The 23,591-nt window shown below is 34.3% G+C and overlaps 1 protein-coding gene across 6 annotated transcripts in view; it reads right to left on the bottom strand.

Annotated features, from left to right (window-relative positions):
- The window catches only part of LOC136037132 (serine/threonine-protein kinase 26-like), a 170,276-nt gene that overhangs the window by 93,712 nt on the left and 52,973 nt on the right, over positions 1–23,591 (bottom strand). For 5 of the 6 annotated variants that reach the window (XM_065719626.1, XM_065719625.1, XM_065719624.1 and 2 more), the window contains one exon: positions 96–320. In XM_065719626.1, coding sequence (XP_065575698.1) covers positions 96–320 — 225 coding nt within the window. Of the gene's footprint in view, positions 1–95; positions 321–5,387; positions 5,867–23,591 lie in introns of those variants that run through there. The other variant, XM_065719621.1, reaches the window with a different exon arrangement.

The raw sequence follows: 23,591 nt of genomic DNA, 5'->3' as shown, positions 1-23,591 counted from the left end.
AGGCTCATCAAAGCCACAAAACCTGCTTCGACACAAGCTGAACGTTTAGTATAATTATTTAAGATAGACTAAGGATGCATGATGTAAATACTTACTTTGAGGTAGGAACCATAATATTTAGTGACATAGGGACTGTCACACTGGGATAAAACCATAATTTCTTGTTGAATATCTTCTATTTCATCTTCAGCTTCTTCTAGGTCAATGATTTTGATGGCAACAACTTGTTGTGTTCTATTGTCAATACCTTTGAACACTTCACCGAAGGAACCTTTTCCGATTCTCTCTTGTTTCGTAAACAACAACTCAGGATCAAGTTTCTGCAATTAAAGTAAAAGCGATTAATTACCAAGAAACATCCTCTTTTATGCATCACCTTTAATATTAATAAATTAAAGGGTATAATCGTGAGCCATGACAGTTTAAGAACTGATTTACAATTGTTGGATATATAGCCCTCTCCTGAAAATGCAGGGGGCGATAAATAAATTGCATTGCATACCCTCTTTTTGGAAAACCTTGAGGAATCATAGCTGAGATCCTATTACTATAATGCCACATTATTGAGATAAGCTGGATAGGACAAGACATGTGGCTAATTTTAATAGAACTTGCTTTTTTATTCGTTAGCTGAGATAATTCTCACTTGTCTCGTCTTAAGCGCCAGCCTCACTTCCATTGAATTTCCAATCCCAAATAGCAGAATGGGGCACCCTCTCACGAAAACTTAAACGAGGATGAGGCATACGATGCTGTTTGGAAACTGCCACGTAATATAGAAAACGACAGCAAACTTGAAAGGAAACAAATAGCTAATACAAAACCATTACTTGTTCCATTGTCTGAAATGCCGAATTTTTAGGTCGCTGCTTTATAATTTCTCCGAAGAGTAGGGGGTTCCTTCTTAACAATCTTACTAGAGTACCACTATTCTAATGTGCACGTATTCGAATACAGTCATTCCTTTACTTTTCACCAATATGATAAGAGTCATAACAATGAAGACTATTGCACAATACATTTTCATTCTGGTCACCCCAAAAACTACTCTGGAATCCCTACCAATGTCCAGACAACTATTTTATAAGGCTCTACGGCAATCCCCTGAAAAAAAGGACTGCTTGGCCCCCTCTAAATGGCACCCGTGTAAGATGCGCATCTTATTCTGAGCCGACGCACCTTATGGACACAAAGTAATTACTTAGCCTAAGGCCTTCTAACTCTCAGGCGCTGACAAATCAAAAAGAATAAAAACAAAAAGTGAGAACCGTAAATAGCTGATTAAAGCACTGTAATGATTGTGAAGGTTAGTGAAACTTGGCAACTAAACTTGTTTCGTTGTTCGAGTTCTTGCGCTTAAAACGATAGTTAATAAGGAGAGTAGCTATCCCTCCGGGGGGTCGTAAACTTGTCTAAAGGGAAAGTTATCAGTCGATTATCCAGTGTCTTCGCTTGAAATAGTTGACCTTTTAGGTCATTTCATAAATATTTCTTACCTCTTTCTGATTTTAAGCCTTTTTTCTGCCTCTTCTTAAAAAATGGTCTTATTCGAGGCAAGTATTGGTTATATGTATCTATGCTTAGGCAACGCAATAAGACGAAAAATGATTTATATTTCTATATTTCATTTTTACTGAACTGTGGAAAATATCTAAACCGTACAGAGATTTACACATATCGAGCTCAGTTCAAAAGAACATGTAATAAGATTACTATATAGTGTGCCATTAATAAAGAATTTAATACAAGCCACAAAGCAGCATAAAATCTTATCCAAATAGGTCTACTTTATTCATTCAGATTATCTTATTCATTTAAGAAAGGCTTTTCGAAAGTCATATTCATAGTTACGTCTTGAAAAAGATCTAGCTTTTTCTAAGGGGGGGGCAACTAACAGAAATGTACGTTTTCGACTATTATGTTTTTTAAATGTAAACAATTTTATACCATTATCTAAATTTCATCCTGAATTTGGGTAGCAGACATACCTTTCCTACAATGTCAATTTCCTCTATAACAATCGACGGGAATCTTGTTGGAAACCAGGTATTTGAGAAATGTGAAATCGCTAACAAAGTTTTGTTACCCGGAATTTCAAATGAGCGTGCTTTATATTTGCTCCAAAACATTCAATACTACAGAAGTAAATTTCTTGATTTTCTTAAAATAAACGACTTATGCCACAAAACTCTAACTTAAGGAGATTTAAAAAGTAAAGAGCATAACGTCACTTTCACATCTAAAGGTTGTATCTGACTCTTACACACTTCTGAGATGATTGCCAAAACAATTTGTTAAGCTGTTCTCAAAGGGAAGGATCAGTATGATCAACTCGTATTTGAATATACATAGCCATGTTGATCTTCCCTTTGAGGACAGCTCATCAAGTATTTTCGTGGCAATTTTCTCATATTTGTGAATGTCAGATACAACCTTAGGCGCGTAAGTATCTTGCCAGTACAAATCAAATTTTTCAGCAAATCACAAATCAGCAGTACAGTTGATAACGGCCATTATCTACCAATTATTTCCCCACCTGAAAACTCTAGGCGCACAACAGTCGCTCTGATAGTAATTAAATAAAAAACAAGTTTTTTTTAGCTGAAAGTAAAGAGCGACATTAAAACTTAAAACGAACAGAAATTACGTCGTATATGAAAGGGGCTGCTTCCTCATCAACGCCCCGCTCTTTACGCTAAAGTTTGACTCTTTCTCTCAGCTCTGCTTTTTAAAACAGTAAAAAAAACTCTAGCGTGAAGAGCGGGGCGTTGATGAGGAAGCAGCCCCTTTCATACACGACGTAATTTCTGTTCGTTTTAAGTTTTAATGTCGCTCCTTACTTTCAGCTAAAAAAAAATTGTTTTTTGTATTTAATTTCTGAACGTTTTTGAATCAATGCATGTTTTGATTTTGGCTCTCCGCAGAGGAATAATTAACACGAAATTTGCAAGTTTATTTTTTTTTTGGCTAAATGGCTTTCTTTTAGTTTTGATTGAATGATTGTGAGAAAAAAGGAAACGGCGGAGGAAGCCTAGTTGCCCTGCGATTTTTTGGTTACTTAAAAATAAAACTAGAACTTTTAATTTTTTACGAATATTTTTATTAGTAAAAGATAAACGTAACTAATAAATTAGCTTACGTAACGAACTTTTGTAATCTCATGTTTTTATTACATATATGAGGGGTTCACCCCCTCGTCAGTACCTCGCTCTTTACACTAAAGATTAAATTTAGTCCCAATTCATTAAGAATGACCCCTGAATCACAGAAGCCGTAGAATAAATATTTGAAATCACTAAAAATACTTTAGCGTAAAGAGCGAGGTATTAGGAGGAGATGAGCTCCTCATATGCGTAATAATTTCTGTTCGTTTTAAGTTTTGATGCTGCTTCTTACTTCCAGTTCAAAAAAAACTTTTCATATTTATTTTTTCATTGTTTTTTTTAATAATGCTAGAAAATCCTTCGCTCCCTTCATGGAAATTTTCTTCCCCCATGACAAATTCCTCGATGGAAAGTTCCTCCAACATATCTCCCTCTTGTCAACCCCTCGCCCTAACCAAAAAATCCCCCTGAAAACGTCTGTACACTTCCCAATAACCATTACTATATGTAAGCACTGGTCAAAGTTTGTAACTTGTAGCCCCTCCCACGGAGACTGTGGGGGAGTAAGTCATCCCCAAAAACATAGTCATTAGGTTTTTCGACTACGCTGAATAAAATGGCTATCTCAGAATTTTGATCCGTTGACTTTGGGAAAATAATTAGCGTGGGAGGGGGCCTAGCTGCCCTCCAATTTTTTTGGCCACTTAAAAAGGGCACTAGAACTTTTCATTTCCGTTAGAGTGAGCCCTCTCGCAAGATTCTAGGACCACTGGGTCGATACGATCACCCCTGGGGAAAAAACAACAAACAAACAAACAAATAAACACGCATCCGTGATCTGCCTTCTGGCAAAAATACAAAATTCCACATTTTTGTGGATAGGAGTTTGAAACTTCTACAATAAGGTTCTCTGATACGCTGAATCTGACGGTGTGATTTTCGTTAAGATTGTATGACTTTTAGGGAGTGTTTCCCCCTATTTTCTAAAATAAGGCAAATTTTCTCAGGCTCTTAACTTTTGATGGGTAAGACTAACTTTAGGAAACTTATATATTTAAAATCAGCATTAAAATGCGATTCTTTTGATGTAGCTATTGGTATCAAAATTCCATTTTTTAGAGTTTTGTTTACTATTGAGCCGGGTTGCTCCTTACTATAGTTCGTTACCACGAACTGTTTGATTAGCTTAACAATTGCCTAGAGGAGTTGTAAGATTGATTGTCTACCAGGGCAACAGTGCATTTTATATATTGTTCGAAACTGAATACTAATAAAAATATTCTTCATTGATTACAGTCGGAAAGTTTCTATTTACTAATTTTTATGAGCCAGTTCTAGTAAGTTTAAGTTCCAGCCTCCACCCTAATACCTGGATATGGCCTCAGGTTAAGCATTAAATTTGATGATTTTGCTGGTTTTTGCATTATTTTTCCCGCATATTCTAAATCAACATTTGACTCGTAATGCTAATTTGAAGAAAGTCTTCTAAATCACCAATATTAATGTTTAACCTAGCGCTATATCAGTGGCTCCAATTCACAAACTATTGTGGGCGTATTTTTCAAATCTATTGGGGCATTTTTTTTTGCAATAAAAATACCAAAAAAAGATTATTTTTTAATGAAAATACTAAAAGAGGAAATTTGTTCAATGAAAATACCAACGAAGGAAATTTTGTTCAAATCTAAAGGAGGGCAACCCCCCACTCCCTACAATTTCTTGCCACGTGGATGTATCCAAGTACGACGGAGAGGGGATTGAGAGCTTCAATTGAGCTCGATAAACTAAAAACAAAACTCTGGAAATCCAATAAATGGAAAATTTCTGAAGCTGTTATTATAGTGTTTGATTAGAACAGGGAATAAACAGAATTTCTGATAACTAAACTAGTATTTGACAGCAATTCAGGGCCGAATAAAGTCGTGAAGGACCCGAGGGCACTTATATGATGCCTGGCATCCTTTTTAGTTAGAATTTCAAAAAAATATGCTAATAGGGACAAAGCTATAAGAAATAACGATATTTTCTAAGTTTTTTGAAAAGATTATGAGAATTTTCTTGCATTTTGACGTTTTTACCAAACGTCTATTAAAGCGCCCCTAGGAAAATATATTGGAGAGCAGACCCCAATCTCTCCTGAGCGCAGACAAAATCGAACAAACAGAACGGTATGTCTACTTTTATGCTGGAGGCCTCTTAGATTGAACGTGGTATGCTCCATAGATACCCGAGAATTTTCGTCATCCCAATCTTGATGTTCCTAAATCTACTATGGCCACTTACCGCTGCTGCCCTCGGTTTAGCAGGAAGTGAATAAGTGCTCCATCTATTAATGTGATGGTTTTTCAAATTCTTCAATTCCACATTACTCCTCGGCACTGCATAACCATTATTCATCACGCCTTGACCACAATACCTCAAATCAATATTGCTTTGCACTTTTTTCACATTATTCAACTTATCCCTTCTTGGGCTGTCATATAAAGGCGAGGTTTTGTTCGGTACACTAGGATTATACAAATTCGAATTCGAAAACGATTTCCCGCCAGCAGCTAGCGGCATCCAAGAGGACGAAGTAGATGACGAAATTAAAGATATTCCACCAGAACTTCCAAAGCTTTCTTTTTTATCCTTATTCGATTTCTTTTTATCTCTTAAACCCATGATTCAAGGATCACTGAACCATACTGATAGGCTAAATTAAACTTCACTACAGAATTAAAAAAAAAATTATCTATGTTTACTCTGTACTCAAATAGTGACTACTAAATCTATAAGCATTTCGAGTTTCAAAGCCCGTTATAAGCTTGGAATGCTTACAGCAAAAGCTCTAGGCCAATCACTGATAGGGTGTGACATAATTTTAGTTTTTTTTTTCGTATGCGGAAAAATATCATACAGAAACTTTCCAGATCTTCCTTGAAATGTAAAATTGGTATCATACTCAGGAATAGTTGACATTCTAAATGAATATGCATTGTAACTAATTTTTTCTAATGAATGAAAATCCAAGTCTCAGGGGCAGGCACAGGATGACCGTTAAAGATTGGAACATCAGAACAATAGCTAGAAAACATACAAGGGAAATATATATATATATATATATATATATATATATATATATATATATATATATATATATATATATATATATATATATATTATATATATATATATATATATATATATATATATACATATATATATATATAATATATATATATATATATATATATATATATATATATATATATATTTATTTTTATATATATATATTTATATATATATATATATATATATATATATATATATATATATATATATATATATATATATATATATATATATATATATATATATATATATATATATATATATATATATATCAGGCACGTACGCAGGAATTTATTCCGGGGGGGGCCAAAACCTTCGAAACAGCAGTTATAAAGTAGCACTTTTTTAATAGTAACTAAATAAATGCAAAAAGCACGTATATCGGAAAATACAGATTAACTTTAATCAGTAGTATTGTAGCGGATGGGGGAAGGAGACTGAGGCCTCAAAAGTACGTTTTAGACCCAGGTTATGTTCATAGCGATTTAGAACCAGTGATTAATCTATTATATCCACTGAAAGGGAAATTTTAGGGTTAATAGTGCAATATGGGTGCTGTGGGGGTAGTTCTTCTATTGCAAAAAGGTCGATTTTAATGAAAAATGATAGTTTCCAAAATTGATCCATTAAAAGCTGTACTTTATCCTGAAAACGCCATAATATCAAGGATAATTCTATTTTGCTGTGGAAAGCAAACTCTTTTTATAAAACAAAATAACAGTACAATCGCTAATTACTTCAAAGAGGGTAAAAAGTTACACAGAAAATGGGTTAATAATTGGGCAATGACTTGATCAGATAATTGCATGCTGTAAAATCCCAAAAAAAAGCTTCATACATGTATCTAGATTCTTAAAAAATGTCCTGCTTTTGCCAGAAATCCCAAGAAACCATAGGGAATTAAACATTTCAAAAAATTTCGAGGGGACCCGGGCCCGAAGCCCCCCGCCCTGCGTACGTGCCAGATATATATATATATATATATATATATATATATATATATATATATATATATATATATATATATATATATATATATATATATATATATATATATATATATATATATGGGTATATGTACCAGCTTATAGGGTGTGCGTGCAACACAACCCCATTCAACTCTATCCTTGAGACTCAAGCGCGTTCAACTCGATCCCTGTAACTCAATTCTCGTTCAACCGAATCCTCCTTCTAATCAACCTAAATTCGATTCAATCTCATACGATTCATCCGCCGTCTAACTTGACCCCCATTCAACTCAACTCCATGCCATTCAACCCCATTCAACTCAGTCCCATTTATGTCAACCCTCATTCGGCCGCACCCCATTTAACTCACTACCCGTTTAACTCAACCCTGTTCAAATCAGCCCTCATTGAATTTAATACAAGTTTAACTCAGCGCTTGTTAAAATTAATAGAGGCCCAAGAATTGCTCTCATTTCGTGACAAATTTCCAGTTTATATTACCAAAGAAACTTAAGGTCGCAATTGACGTTTTGATAACATTACTAGGTTTAATCTTTCAAATGAAATCAAGTTTTTGGGGCAACACCTTTTTGTACAAGAATTTAGACGAGAAAAAATGAATAAAATTTGCATCTAAAAAGTGTTAGTCGACGATCAAAATTAGTCAATTGTAATAAATTTATCACACGCACTGTCATATTTGTCCTAAAAAAAATGTTCATTGTTCATTTTTGTCCTAAGAAGAAATTATGTACATGTGAATAATGTAAAATCTTTCACATGTCCTAGGGGCGGACCTAGAGCAAAATCTTGGGAGGGGGGCAATACGAGAAGGGCGCCAATAATTGACCAAATTGACAAATTTATTTTCATAAAAGAAAGAAAAAAAACAAGGAATGAGGGTACCAGAAGAAATCTCGGGGGGAAGGGGCGGAAAACCTATAGTGCACAATTTTAAAGTATTTTAATTTTCAGTTTAGGTACATTTTGTGGCAAATTTCGAAGATCCGACTAATTTGACTGTTGAAACATAAACATACCATGCGATTTACGATCGAACGTTCTTTCCGAGTACAATAATCGCTAATACCTACTTTCATCCCACATTCTTATAGGCTGTAAAAAAAATGTTGCTGATTTGTTGTTATTTTTAATCTGGTATTATTTGGTATTACAAACAACCGTTGATGAGAAGTAAGAACAGAAAAATGATGCAAACCAATAAAATGAACAGTTTTGTATATAGCCTCGGGACATATCCTTAAAATACTGTGATACTAATTCCAGGGAGCCACACCATTGTTTTTCAATGCTATAATGATAAAAGAGTATTTAAAATATGTAAATATATTTTACAAATATAAAATTCCTACCATGTAAAGTACCCCCCCCAGAAAATTCCATCCTCTCTCAAAATCTCTCCCCCCAAAAAAAATCTTGTGGAAGATTTTGCCTGAAAAGTTTCTCCTTAGCGCTTTTACTTGAAAAAAGACTAATTTCTTTTTCCGAGGAATTAAGCTGAAAATTGTTCCTTCATGGAAGTTTTCCCAGAAATCCCCCCCCCCCCAAATGAAATGTTGCTCCCACGGAACATTCCCCGGTGGAGAATTTCTCCCACGGAATACAGCCCCAAGGAAAAATCCTCCAGACATTTCCAAACCTGCTGAAAATTTCCCCGGACAATCCCCCCGGAACATCTTAAAAAAAATGAGTCGACAAAGAGGAAGTAAGACAAATAAAAGGAATTTTGCAGAGGAATTCTGGCAAATTCTCCCTCTGAGTTTAATGGGAATAAAATACATGGGCTGGGTTGCATGGAAGTTGAGCTAAATGTACGTTGAGTCAAAATAAGGTCCAGACGAATGGACTAATTTCATGGGTTTGATTTGAACGCCGTTGAATTGCATGGAGTTGAGTTAATTTAGGGATGATTAAACTGGGGTTGGGCCGCATGCGGGTTTAGCTGAATCAGGGTTGACATCAACGAGGCTGAATTTTATAGGGTTGAGTTGCATTGAGGTTGAGAGGCAAGAGGGTTGATGGGGTCGAGTTGAATGAGATTGGGCAGAAAGGGGTTGATTTGGATCAGGTCGAATTGCAATGGAACCATAATTGTAGCTAAACTGTTCAATCCTGAAACGCGAAACTTTTAAGAATTATTTTGGAACCATGGGAATGAAGATAGGCTTTAAATTGGAAACTGAAAATTTAACCTCATAAATGGCAATTGCATAAACAATTTCATGGATTTTAACTATCCTAAAAAAAAATAATAAAAAAATCAAAGACTAGAAAATATTGAAAACACGCTAAAAGTGCGAACAATTCATACATTTGGGTTACATTAGGGACTTTCAAAACATCAGATTTAAAAACAAAGTAAAAAAAAGTCAACCCAACCAGAAGTTTTGGCTTAAAGCATCTAGCTATGGATTACACTGTATAATAAAAAATATATAGATATTACAAAACTGGAATTCACCACGTTATTTGCATAGTTGGACATAAGCCAAATGCTAAAGTTAATAAAAAAGAAACTTTATAGTAAGAGATTCCAGATATCTAACCAAAACAATAGAATTTCCGGGTGCCTAGAACAATACTTCAGGATCAAACATTTTTTTTTCCTATTTCTTTTCCTTGTGGCGTGAATACAAAATGGATACACGAAAGGCTACTTTAATATTACAGAAGTTTTTTCCAGTTTTTGTTGTTTTAAAATATTAATTAGAAAAATTCCGAAAAAAAAACATTTTCGAAAGAAAGTGAAGAGCTACCTTAAATGGAGAAACTGCTATCAAATCGACCATTTTATTATATGAATCTTGTTACATTTTATTTTATTTTACATTTTACATTTACATATTTATTTTAACATTTTATTTTAACTGCTTGTTTGATTAGACAACTGCATTTTGAGCTCATTTATTAAAATGAGGTCTGATTTTGTGTTTAAAAAATAAAAATAGAACGTCAAGAATGAATACAACCGAATTTGATTCCAATTGAGGTTCCCTTGGTTCTGAAATTTTAATTGAGGCGCCTTCATGGCCAGAAATCTTAAGCTGATCAAGACAAAAAAAAGTCTCATACTAAAAAAATTAATAGAACGACGTTTTTCTTAAAACATTTATTATCCTTAATAAGTTATTCTTGACCCATTCTCCCAAAATCGGAACTTAAAATGTAATTGATCACCTTGTCCACAATTTCTTTAAAGCTTCAGCCAGGCTCCTTAAACCGTTAATTTACACCCTTGGCACTGAGGCACTGCAGATGCGCTCTTTGCAAATCCGGATGCACAAAGCATCTTTTGCTTTAGTTCAACGTCCCAATCAAAATTTCGTGAAAGTTTCAACTTATTACCCTTATTCGTTCCTGAGATATTACAGATGCACAATTTTGACAACCTGGATGCAGTATTCTTGGACGAATAAATCCTTGGATTTAGTTCAACATCCCCCTAAACATATCCTGAAACTTTCAACTTAATTTTCTTTGCAGTTCCTGAGATAGACAATTTGGATGCACATGGTATCTTCTGATTTAGTACGGCATTCACGTAAACTTTCACTGGGAGTTTCAGCTTTATACCCTTGGTCGTCCCTGAGATATTGCAGATATTTCATTTTGAAAATTATGATGCACTTGGTGTCTCTTGATTTAGTTCAATATTTCTTGAATATTCTCTGAAAGTTTCAACTTAATTTCCAAGGACATCCCAGAGATATAGCAAATTCGTCTTCTTGATAGCGTAAGTGTCTTTTAATTGAGTTTAAACCCCCTCTCCTTCGCCCATCCCCGAGTTCCAACTTAATACCCATTACAGTTCCTCGATATATTGCAGAAGCGTTCATTTGACAACCTGGATGTACACTATGTCTTTTGATTTAGTTCCACACCCCTTACAGCATTCCCTGGAATTTTAACTTAGTATCATAGTCGTTCCTGAGATATCACATATGTGCACCTTCAAAAACCTGGCTGCAATTAATGTCTTTTTATTTCGATCAATACCACCCTCAACATTCCCTGGAAGTTTTAACATAACACCCACTGTCGTACCTGATATATTACAGCTAGATCGTTTTGACAATCTGGATGCATATATTGTCTTTCGATTGGATTCAATATTGCACTCAGAATTCTCTGGAAATTTTAACTTAACATCCTTAGCCATTCCTGAAATATTGTGGGTACGTCCTGTTGACAACCTGGATGCACTTGGCGTCTTTTAATCAGGGGGTTGCCTACTTTCCGCCACCTGGTATGCGTCTCAGAATGCCAAAATATGCCGCATAGTTCCAACAAGCTTGACAAAGTTTCCGCCACCACTGGTACCGTTTCTGCCATGAGTGGCACCGTGTCCGCTATGATCAGCAAGCGCCATCTGGTGTGCGCGATTTCTGAAAGTGAGTATCCCCTCGCTTTTAATTTAGTTCAAAATAGACTAAAGTTTTAGCTTAATGCCTTAGCTCTTCCTGAATCACTACTGATATTCCTTTTTGACAAACTGGAATAACATTATTTTCTTTTTTTATTATTTAGTTCAAGGTTCAATCGGGTTTAATTAAAAAAGGAAATAACTAAACTTAAACAACACTGCCCTGTGACAAAACTCACGTTGAGACCCTATGTCTCCCTGAATGGCACTGGACGTTTCCTCCGCCGCTGAAACTTCCTTCCACGGGAAATTCCAGAAGTTTTCAATTTCCAATCAAAAGGGCATCCTCCCTGAGTTTCTAAGATAGCCATTTCCATTTAAAATGGGAGGGAAAAGTTTATTTGGCACTTTTCCGGCACTTTTTTTGGCTGCATTTTGAGGGGAAGCAATGACTTTTCTTTTTTTCCTTCTGTTTTGGAGTTCCCAAGGCCCAAGGGTTTCAAGCTATTGAAAAAATTTGGCCGTTTTTGAGCCCACTTTGTTAGAGATGGGACCAATCTCAAAGGTAACAATCATTTGAATAATTTTTTATTCGTTAGTCCCCTTGGCCAAAGGACTTCCGGCTGTAAAAGCCCCCCCCCACCCGCCACTTACAAAATGATCCCCGACCTAATAGCTGATCCTCATTTACACAGAATAGTATATAATTTTATGAAAAATGGAGCAAATTAGTTTAGTTAAGCGACGCTGTAAAAACAAATGTCAGAAACATTTTTCTGCAATAAAACGGGAGATTTCACCGCACAGAACCATTATTTGGGCATAGTCTAAATGGAGGGAGATGATAGAATAATTCTTATTCCCTCACCCCATACACTTTCTATATATATATATATATATATATATATATATATATATATATATATATATATATATATATATATATATATATATATATATATATATATATATATATATATTTGAAGGCCCATGGATATTTAGCCAACTTGGGCATTGAAATGCGTTCTCTTAGGAATATGGTACCCCCCGCATACACAATGACCCATTCCCCCTCCTTTGTAATAGCTGGTGTACGATTATACGCAGCTGTTCGTTCTTTTTATTTATCATAACTTACCTTTGGCTACTCAATTTTACATTTGGTGAAATTTCACAAGGGGGGGGGGAATTGTCGGGAGAACTTTCCGATGGGGAGGCATTTTCCAAGGGAGAATTTTCGGGGTGAATTTAGAGAAGGAATACGCCAGACCCCTCCATCAATATTCCCTGAAAGTTTCAACTTGATACTCTTAGCCGTTTTTAGATATTCCAAATAATCCCTATCAACAACCTGAATGAAAACAGCGTCTTACTTTTTGTCTCTGCATTTAGTTGAACATCCGCCTCAATGTGCCTTGAAATTTCAACATAATACCTTTAGCCGCTCCTGGGATTTTGCAGATACATCATTTTGACAAACTGGATATACATAGTATCTTATGACTTAGTTCAGTATACCCCTCAACCTGCCCATAAAGTACAACGAATCTGGATGCCTGAAAATTTCAATTCAATACCATTTGCCGTTCTTGAGCTATTGCAGATACACCCTTTTAAAAATCTGGATGAACAGTATTCTTATTTATTTCAAGACTCCCCTCAACATACCTCAAGAGTTTCATCTTAGTACCCTTTTTCCGTTCCTGACATATTGCAGAGAAGTTCTTTTGACAACCTAGATGCACATAGTGTCTATTGATTTGATTCAACATTCTCCTCAATGTGTCCTGAAAGTTAGAACCTAATACATTTGGACGTTTCTTAGTGAAGATATCACTATTGAAGAATCTGCAATGAACTGAGTAGCTGTTTTTTTTTTCTTTTGCTGAAACCGAAGCGCTCTGGCACGTTGTAAATGCAATTTTGAAGGAAGTTATATATTCAGCAATTTTCAGTCTAGTAGAGTATAACGCCTTACAAAAAAAAAAAAAAAAAAAAAAAAAAAAAAAAAAAAAATGGTGAGTCATTTCTTGTAAGATTACACTCCCATACAGTTGTTGAAACTGGTTAGGGAAAGAGAATCGCAACATCCGGCAACAGAATCATGACCCGTCGTACTACATCTTCCATCTCCTTGATCTTGACTTTAGTCACTTAACCAAAAAATATGAATACAAGAAAAATATAGGCGCCATTCGTCATTATGTTTCGTAGATTTAAAAAAAAATAATAAAATAAAATGAAACATAAAATTTCAAAACCAACATAGTGACAAAATAGATAGCAAAATTTCGCTCTCGAGTGGTTTATTGAGTGTACAAAATGGAGCGGTTGCGGGATTGTCTCTCCATAGAAGACCATCATAACAATACTCGAGCAGGTAAACATGCACGCATCTAACAATAAAGCAGAAACAATAGTAGTCAATCAATAAGCTTAGGGTTGCGAACCTAAATAACCGATTTTGGCTGCTGTACACTTTAGGAAACATGGTATGGAAGAAACAGCACAACAAGCTCCCAAAAACCCAGGCTCTGTAGTCTCTACAAATTAGTACGTCCACAGTTCCAAATACTTAGGCCCTATAATGGTTAGAAGAAGCGGGGTTACGTGGCACATTGAAGATTAATCTATAGTACTGGCGTCCATGGAATGCAAATATATTAACACTAATAACTTGGCACCAAAATAAAAATTTTAGTCTTAAAGACGACTAAAAAATCGGAAATAAAAAAATATAAGATTTTTTTCGACTCGTTTTTAAAATGGGCCAAAAAGAAGAAAGTAAGTTTTTGAGGATCTTCTAATATAAGTGAACACAATGGGCGCAATATCTCTGAAATATAAAAACCAATCCGTTTTACGCCCCTCGTTTTCACTTAAAAGATTCTCGAGGAAAAATTATTTTCTACTTTTTAGTCCAGTTTGAAAACGAGTTAAATTATATATATATATATATATATATATATATATATATATATATATATATATATATATATATATATATATATATATATATATATATATATATATATATATAATGAAAAAAAAAATCACCAGTGCAACAGCACAAACACACATAAAAAAAACAGAAGGAGAAAAGGAAGACTGTTTTCCTACATTAGTGATTAATATAGACCAGCACTTGAATGAGGCCTTAACCCTACTCATCTATACAATCACATAGGTCAAACAGCATAGCCATACACAATCAACCATAAAGAATAATCCATGGACAGGCAGTCGTATCGTCAGTAAGTATAAGTCGTCATTTACCAAACATTAAAAAAAAGGAAAAAAAGACAAATAATTAAGAGGCAACAACCCGGATATATATATATATATATATATATATATATATATATATATATATATATATATATATATATATATATATATATATATATATATATATATATATATATATATGGATTGGGCTATATAATATACTTGGGCTTTATATATTTCTGAATTGCGCCAATTGTTTTCACTTATACTAGAAGATTCTCAAGAAAAAAATTATTTTCTACTTTTTGACCATTTTCAAAAACGAGTAAAAAAACTTATTTATTTGTTATTCCCGAATTTTTAGTGTTCTCTAGGACTATAAATTCTTTATCTTCTCTAAGCCGAAAATTCTTCTAATTTGTCATTCGAACCCAAGTTACCACGGCCATAAGCAAGCGTTCTTACCACTACACTATCAAGTCTTATATAATAGTGCTTGCTTTATACTTTTTCCTGTCTCTTACCATTCTTTTATGTTGTTTTATTTATACAAAGGCAAGTATGCAATATAGGGAAGGGGTGAGGAATTTCGATATTGTATTATTGTACTGTCATCGGAAGTTTATAAACATTTCTATAAATTCGTATGACAAAAGCGCAAGAATACAAGTCAATGAGTTGATAAAAACGAGTTAATAAATAAAAACAAGAGCTCATATGGTATGAGCTCTAACAAAATTCTAGAAATCAATAGATTGATTTACAAGGAAAATCAGAGGCTTAATGCCGGTCAGGATTTAAAATAAGAGCTCTGAGTCACGATGTCCTTCTAAATATCAAAATTCATTAAGATCCGATCACCCACTGGTAAGTTGTAAATGCCTCATTTTTTCTAATTTTTCCTCTCCCTTTAGCCCTCCACATGGTCGAATCTGGGAAAACGACTTTATCAAGTCAATTTGTGCAGCTCCCTGACACGCCTACCAATTTTCATCGTCCTAACACGTCCAGAAGCACAAAACTCGCCAAATCACTAACCCCTCCCCCCAACTCCCCCAAAGAGAGCGAATCCAGTACGGTTACGTCAGTCACGTATCAAGGACATTTGCTTATTCTATCCACCAAGCTTCATCCCTATTCCTCCACTCCAAGTATTTTCCAAGATTCCCCCCCAGCTCCCCCCAATGTCAACAGATCTGGTCGGCATTATATATATATACTAGCTGTTGGGGTGGCGCTTCGCGCCACCCCAACACCTAGTTGGTGGGGGCGCTTCACGCCCCCCCCCAAGCCCCCCCGCGCACGTAAGTCGTTACGCGCCATATTAGTTACGCACCATTGTAGTTGTGTCCCTATGTCCCACCTGTGAATATAGATATATATATATATATATATATATATATATATATATATATATATATATATATATATATATATATATATATATATATATATATATATATATATATATATATATATATATGTTTTTAACTACGTAAAACTTGCGAATATACAACATTCTTTGCTGTCCCATTGTCTGTGCATATAAATAGATTGTCAGGTTTACCGACTCTTGAACATGCAACATATAATGGTCCATGGGAAAACAATCCGTATTCAGATCTATACCTCATGATTCTAATGATTGCCCTTGAGCTTTGTTGATGGTGATTGCTAATCGACCATTCCCTGAGTCGCCATCGTCATTTATATATCCCCCTGTGCACCCCGGCGTCCCCTTTGTAGTTATGTCCCTGTGTCCCGGTCGTCATTTATATTCCCTGTGTCCCGGTCGTCATTTGTGTCCCGGTGTTCCAGTCTGTGATTTCTCTTTGAGTGTCCCGGGCGTCATTTATATTCCTTGTGTCCCGTATATATATATATATATATATATATATATATATATATATATATATATATATATATATATATATATATATATATATATATATATATATTTTTAACTACGTAAAACTTGCGAATATACAACATTCTTTGCTGTCCCATTGTCTGTGCATATAAATAGATTGTCAGGTTTACCGACTCTTGAACATGCAACATATAATGGTCCATGGGAAAACAATCCGTATTCAGATCTATACCTCATGATTCTAATGATTGCCCTTGAGCTTTGTTGATGGTGATTGCTAATCGACCATTCCCTGAGTCGCCATCGTCATTTATATATCCCCCTGTGCACCCCGGCGTCCCCTTTGTAGTTATGTCCCTGTGTCCCGGTCGTCATTTATATTCCCTGTGTCCCGGTCGTCATTTGTGTCCCGGTGTTCCAGTCTGTGATTTCTCTTTGAGTGTCCCGGGCGTCATTTATATTCCTTGTGTCCCGGTGTCCCGGTCGTCATTTATATCCCCCTGTGCCCCCCGGCGTCCCCATTGTAGTTGTGTCCCTGTGTCCCGGTCGTCATTTATATTCCCTGTGTCCCGGTCGTCATTTGTATCCCGGTGTCCCGGTGTGTATATACATTCGTTTTTTAGTTTTGTTTTTCTCCTTTATTTTTTTCCTTTTTTCTTTTTTTTCTTTTTTAATTTATTTAGATTTTTAGATTTTTTAGTTTTTTTATTAGTTTTTAGTTTTTTTGTAGTTTTTACCATTTTTTTAGTTTATTTAGTTTTTTTTTTTACTTATGTCCTGGTCGTCATTTATACTCCCTGTGTCCCGGTCGTCATTTGTGTCTCGGTGCTTTGTTGATTGCTAATTTATATTATATTTATATTTATATTTTTTATATTTATTAATATTTTTTTAGTTTTCTTTTTCTCTTATTTTTCAGTTTTTTCCTTTTTTTTAGTTTTTTCTTTTTTAGTTTTTAGTTTTTTTTTGTTTTTTACCTTTTTTTAGTTTTTTTAGTTTTTTAGCTTTTTTAGTTTTTTTATTAGTTTTTAGTTTTTTTTTAGTTTTTGCCTTTTTTTAGTTTTTTCAGTTTTTTTTTTAGTTTTTTACCTTTTTTTAGTTTTTTTTAGTTTTTTAGCTTTTTTAGTTTTTTTCTTTTTAGTTTTTTTTGTAGTTTTTACCTTTTTTAGTTTTTTTTCTTCTTTTGTATTAGTGTGAAATAATTCAGACGTCATATGCGGACAAACACGACGTCACTCGACAGACAGACAGACAGACATAACCCACAAACAACTTATTTTTATATATATTTATTCATATTTTTTTAGTTTTCTTTTTCTCTTTTATTTTTCAGTTTTTTCCTTTTTTTAGTTTTTTTCTTTTTTAGTTTTTAGTTTTTTTTTAGTTTTTTACCTTTTTTTAGTTTTTTTTAGTTTTTTTAGTTTTTTAGCTTTTTTAGTTTTTTTATTAGTTTTTATTTTTTTTTGTAGTTTTTGCCTTTTTTTATTTTTTTCAGTTTTTTTTAGTTATTAGATTTTTACCTTTTTTTAGTTTTTTTTTAGTTTTTTAGCTTTTTTAGTTTTTTTTTTATTTTTTTCAGTTTTTTTTTAGTTATTAGATTTTTACCTTTTTTTAGTTTTTTTTTTAGTTTTTTAGCTTTTTTAGTTTTTTTTTTCTTTTTAGTTTTTTTTTGTAGTTTTTACCTTTTTTAGTTTTTTTCTTCTTTTGTATTAGTGTGAAATAATTCAGACGTCATATGCGGACAAACATGACGTCACCTGATCCATCCACAGATCCACACACAGACAACTTATTTTTATATATATACTAGCTGTTGGGGTGGCGCTTCGCGCCACCCCAACACCTAGTTGGTGGGGGCGCTTTGCGCCCCCCCCAAGCCCCCCCGCGCGCGTAAGTCGTTACGCGCCATATTAGTCACGCGCCATTGTATGTCCCATATTAGTTACATCCCTATGTCCCACCTGTGAATATATATATATATATATATATATATATATATATATATATATATATATATATATATATATATATATATATATATATATATATATATATATATATATATATATATATATATATATGTTTTTAACTACGTAAAACTTGCGAATATACAACATTCTTTGCTGTCCCATTGTCTGTGCATATAAATAGATTGTCAGGTTTACCGACTCTTGAACATGCAACATATAATGGTCCATGGGAAAACAATCCGTATTCAGATCTATACCTCATGATTCTAATGATTGCCCTTGAGCTTTGTTGATGGTGATTGCTAATCGACCATTCCCTGAGTCGCCATCGTCATTTATATATCCCCCTGTGCACCCCGGCGTCCCCTTTGTAGTTATGTCCCTGTGTCCCGGTCGTCATTTATATTCCCTGTGTCCCGGTCGTCATTTGTGTCCCGGTGTTCCAGTCTGTGATTTCTCTTTGAGTGTCCCGGGCGTCATTTATATTCCTTGTGTCCCGGTGTCCCGGTCGTCATTTATATCCCCCTGTGCCCCCCGGCGTCCCCATTGTAGTTGTGTCCCTGTGTCCCGGTCGTCATTTATATTCCCTGTGTCCCGGTCGTCATTTGTATCCCGGTGTCCCGGTCTGTATATACATTCGTTTTTTAGTTTTGTTTTTCTCCTTTATTTTTTTCCTTTTTTCTTTTTTTTCTTTTTTAGTTTATTTAGATTTTTAGATTTTTTAGTTTTTTTATTAGTTTTTAGTTTTTTTGTAGTTTTTACCATTTTTTTAGTTTTTTTAGTTTTTTTTTTTACTTATGTCCTGGTCGTCATTTATACTCCCTGTGTCCCGGTCGTCATTTGTGTCTCGGTGCTTTGTTGATTGCTAATTTATATTATATTTATATTTATATTTTTTATATTTATTAATATTTTTTTAGTTTTCTTTTTCTCTTATTTTTCAGTTTTTTCCTTTTTTTTAGTTTTTTCTTTTTTAGTTTTTAGTTTTTTTTTGTTTTTTACCTTTTTTTAGTTTTTTTAGTTGTTTTAGTTTTTTAGCTTTTTTAGCTTTTTTAGTTTTTTTATTAGTTTTTAGTTTTTTTTTAGTTTTTGCCTTTTTTTTAGTTTTTTCAGTTTTTTTTAGTTTTTAGTTTTTTACCTTTTTTTAGTTTTTTTTAGTTTTTTTAGTTTTTTTTCTTTTTAGTTTTTTTTTGTAGTTTTTACCTTTTTTAGTTTTTTTTCTTCTTTTGTATTAGTGTGAAATAATTCAGACATCATATGCGGACAAACACGACGTCACTCGACAGACAGACATAACCCACAAACAACTTATTTTTATATATATTTATTCATATTTTTTTAGTTTTCTTTTTCTCTTTTATTTTTCAGTTTTTTCCTTTTTTTTTAGTTTTTTTTCTTTTTTAGTTTTTAGTTTTTTTTAGTTTTTTACCTTTTTTTAGTTTTTTTTAGTTTTTTTAGTTTTTTAGCTTTTTTAGTTTTTTTATTAGTTTTTATTTTTTTTGTAGTTTTTGCCTTTTTTTATTTTTTTCAGTTTTTTTTTTAGTTATTAGATTTTTACCTTTTTTTAGTTTTTTTTAGTTTTTTAGCTTTTTTAGTTTTTTTTTTCTTTTTAGTTTTTTTTTGTAGTTTTTACCTTTTTTAGTTTTTTTCTTCTTTTGTATTAGTGTGAAATAATTCAGACGTCATATGCGAACAAACATGACGTCACCTGATCCATCCACAGATCCACACACAGACAACTTATTTATATATATATATATATATATATATATATATATATATATATATATATATATATATATATATATATATATATATATATATACATATATCAAGTTTCATTAAGATCCGATCACCTATTCATAAGATAAAAACACCCCAATTTTCACGTTTTCCAAGAATTCCGGTTTCCCCCTCCAACCCCCCCAATGTCCCAGGATCTGGTTGGAATTTAAAATTAGAGCTTTAAAACACAAGATCCTTCTAGATATCAAATTTCATTAAGATCTGGTCACCCTTTCGTAAGTTACAAATGCCTCATTTTTCCGAATTACCCCCCCCCAACTCCACCAAATAGAGCAAATCCGGTCCAGATATGTCAGTCACGTATCTTAGATAGGTTTTTATTCTTCCCATCCAGTTTCATCCTGATCTCTCCGCTTTAAGTATTTTCTAAGATTTCCGCCCCCCCAACTGCCCCCCCAATGACGCTGGATCCGGTTAAGATTTAAAATGAGAGATCTGAGTTACGAGGTCCTTCTAAAAATGAAGTTTCATGAAGATCCGATCACTCCTTCGTAAGTTAAAAATACGTCATTTTTTCTAATTTTTCAGAATTAACCCCCCCCCTAATAGAGCGGATCCGTTCCAATTATGTCAATCACGTATCTAAGACTTCTACTTATTTTTCCGACCAAGTTTCATCCCGATCCCTCCAATCTAAGCGCTTTCCATGATTTTAGGTTCCCCCCAACTCCCCCCAATGTCACCAGATCCGGTCAGAATTTAAAATAAGAGCTTTGAGACACGATATTCTTCTAAATATCAAATTTCATTGAGATCCGATGACCCGTTCGTAAGTTAAAAATACCTCATTTTTTCAAATTTTTCAGGATTAACCCCCCCCCAACTAGCCCAAAGAGAGCAGATCCGTTCCGGTTATGTCAATCATGTATCTAGGACTTCTGCTTATTTTTCCCACCAAGTTTCATCCCGATCCCCCCACTCTAACTGTTTTCGAAGATTTTAGGTTTCCCCCTCCTGACCCCCCCAATGTCACCAGATCCGGTCGGAATTTTTAATAACAGCTCTGAGACACGACATCCTTCCAAACATCAAATTTCATTAAGATGTGATCAACCGTTCGTAAGTTAAAAATACTTCATTTTTTCTATTTTTCCCAAATCAACCGGCCCCCCACTCCCCACCCCCCACAGATGGTCAAATCGGGAAAACGACTATTTCTGATTTAATCTGGTCCGGTCCCAGATACGCCTGCCAAATTTCACCGTCCTAGCTTACCTGGAAGTGCCTAAAGTAGCAAAACCAGGACAGACCGACCGACCGACAGACAGACCGACAGAATTTGCGATCGCTACATGTCACTTGGTTAATACCAAGTGCCATAAAAATGATAGTTAGGAAACAGTATATGCATCAAAATAATCAAAATTTGATGCAAGTCCACAAAATGTAAAACTACGATCTGATATTGATGAAAACTACACTATCAGATACAGCAGATTCAGAGTAATGTTCCAGCGCCCTTTCTGCGACAATACAGAATCCCATACCTTTCTACCGACATCATAAAATCCCTTTAAACTGTATGCAATATTGCCTTGCCTTAGGACAAAAAAGAATATGCTCCCTTTGAGTACAAGAAACCAATTGAAAGAATGTAAACATTCTCTGAGGGTCAGAGTTGCCAATAAGGTCAGTTCCTAAAATTTGCGTGCTACTAAACGATTTCCAGTGCTGCAATCAAATCTTTTTTGCTCGTGTCACGGCTCGCGCTGCGACACTTGCACGGTCTATTTAAGTGTACTTGTTTTGTTTTAGGTCAGTTTTCATCTTTTTCTGTCTGATTATTTCAAACTTACCGCCAATCTTACGAAACGAACATGACAAAAAGATGGTCCTGATTATATCAAATTTGCGCCAATCTTTCGAAACAAAGACGGGAAAAAGGCTTTCCGCGTTTTTGTTAATTCCTCTTCCTTTTTTCAAAATCTTCATTATTTCGGCCAAGACAAAAAGAAAAATGGTAGCACAAAAGTGCTACTATTTGGTCATTCAACATATTACGTGCTACAGAGCTACACATTATGAAATAATGCAAAAATAGCACTTTCGTGCTACAGGTGGCAACCCTGCTGGGGGTGTAGGCGATTCAGATAACAACATATGGTAACATCATTGTTTTTAGAGCAGGAATTTCAAGAAATCTACATTGAAAATATGGCGTCTCCAGTCTTACTGAAAACCAACATGCATGCAGTTAAAGCTTTATATGAAGAAATCTATCATTTTACTTGAATAGAACTTTTTATTGCTTATTCAAGACTCTGGCACGTGCGCAGGGGGAACCTTCGGCTCCCCCCCCCGAAATTTTGTGAAATGTTTAATTTCCCCATGGTTTCTTGGGATTTCTGGCAAAAGTAGGATATTTATTAAGAATCTAGATACATGTGTGAAGCCTTCTTTGGGGAATTTTACAGCATGCAATTATCCGGTCAAGTAACTGCCCAATTATTAACCCATTTTCTGTCTAACTTTTTACCCTCTTTGGAGTAATTAGCAATTGTACTGTTATTTTTTTTTTTTTGTAAAGAGAGTTTGCTTTCCACAGCAAAATAGAATTATACTTGGTATTAGTGCGTTTATTCCTCTTTTCAGGATAAAGTACAGCTTTTAATGGGTCAATTTTGGAAGGTATCATTCTTCATTAAAATCTACGTTTTTGCAACCCCTATCCCGAAAAAAGGCAAAAAGGATTTTACTTCATGTGATTTGTTCCGACCTATAACAGTTTCTTGTACTATTTTTAAATTGTTTGAGTCAGTTATTTTGGATGAAATTGTTTCTAAATGTTATGTCCCACCCCACCAGTTTGGTTACCAAAAAGGTATTAGCCGGGAGCATGCCCTTTTTGCTTTAATGAATGTTCTTGCTGATGCAGAAAGAAGTAGATCCCATATTATTCTTTGTGCTTTAGATGTTGCTCGTGCTTTCGACTCTTGCATTTTTTTCCCAAGTTTTATTTGAAGCGTATAAAAGAGGGGTAAATTTTTGTATAGTGAAGTGCCTTCTGTATATGTACCATCACCTTAAGGCGAAGTTAAAGGGGGGATCTTCCCTTTTTGATATTTTGAAAGGAGTCCGTCAAGGTGGCCTTACCTCACCTTCTTTATTTAATAACTCTGTTTTAAATGCCCAAAATTCTGTTAATTT

The sequence above is a fragment of the Artemia franciscana genome, chromosome 16 (assembly GCF_032884065.1).
Source record: "Artemia franciscana chromosome 16, ASM3288406v1, whole genome shotgun sequence".
NCBI classification, from domain to species: Eukaryota; Metazoa; Arthropoda; class Branchiopoda; order Anostraca; family Artemiidae; genus Artemia; species Artemia franciscana.
The sequence above is the reverse complement of the archived record's forward strand: the minus strand, read 5'-3'. Positions and strand labels throughout refer to the sequence as shown.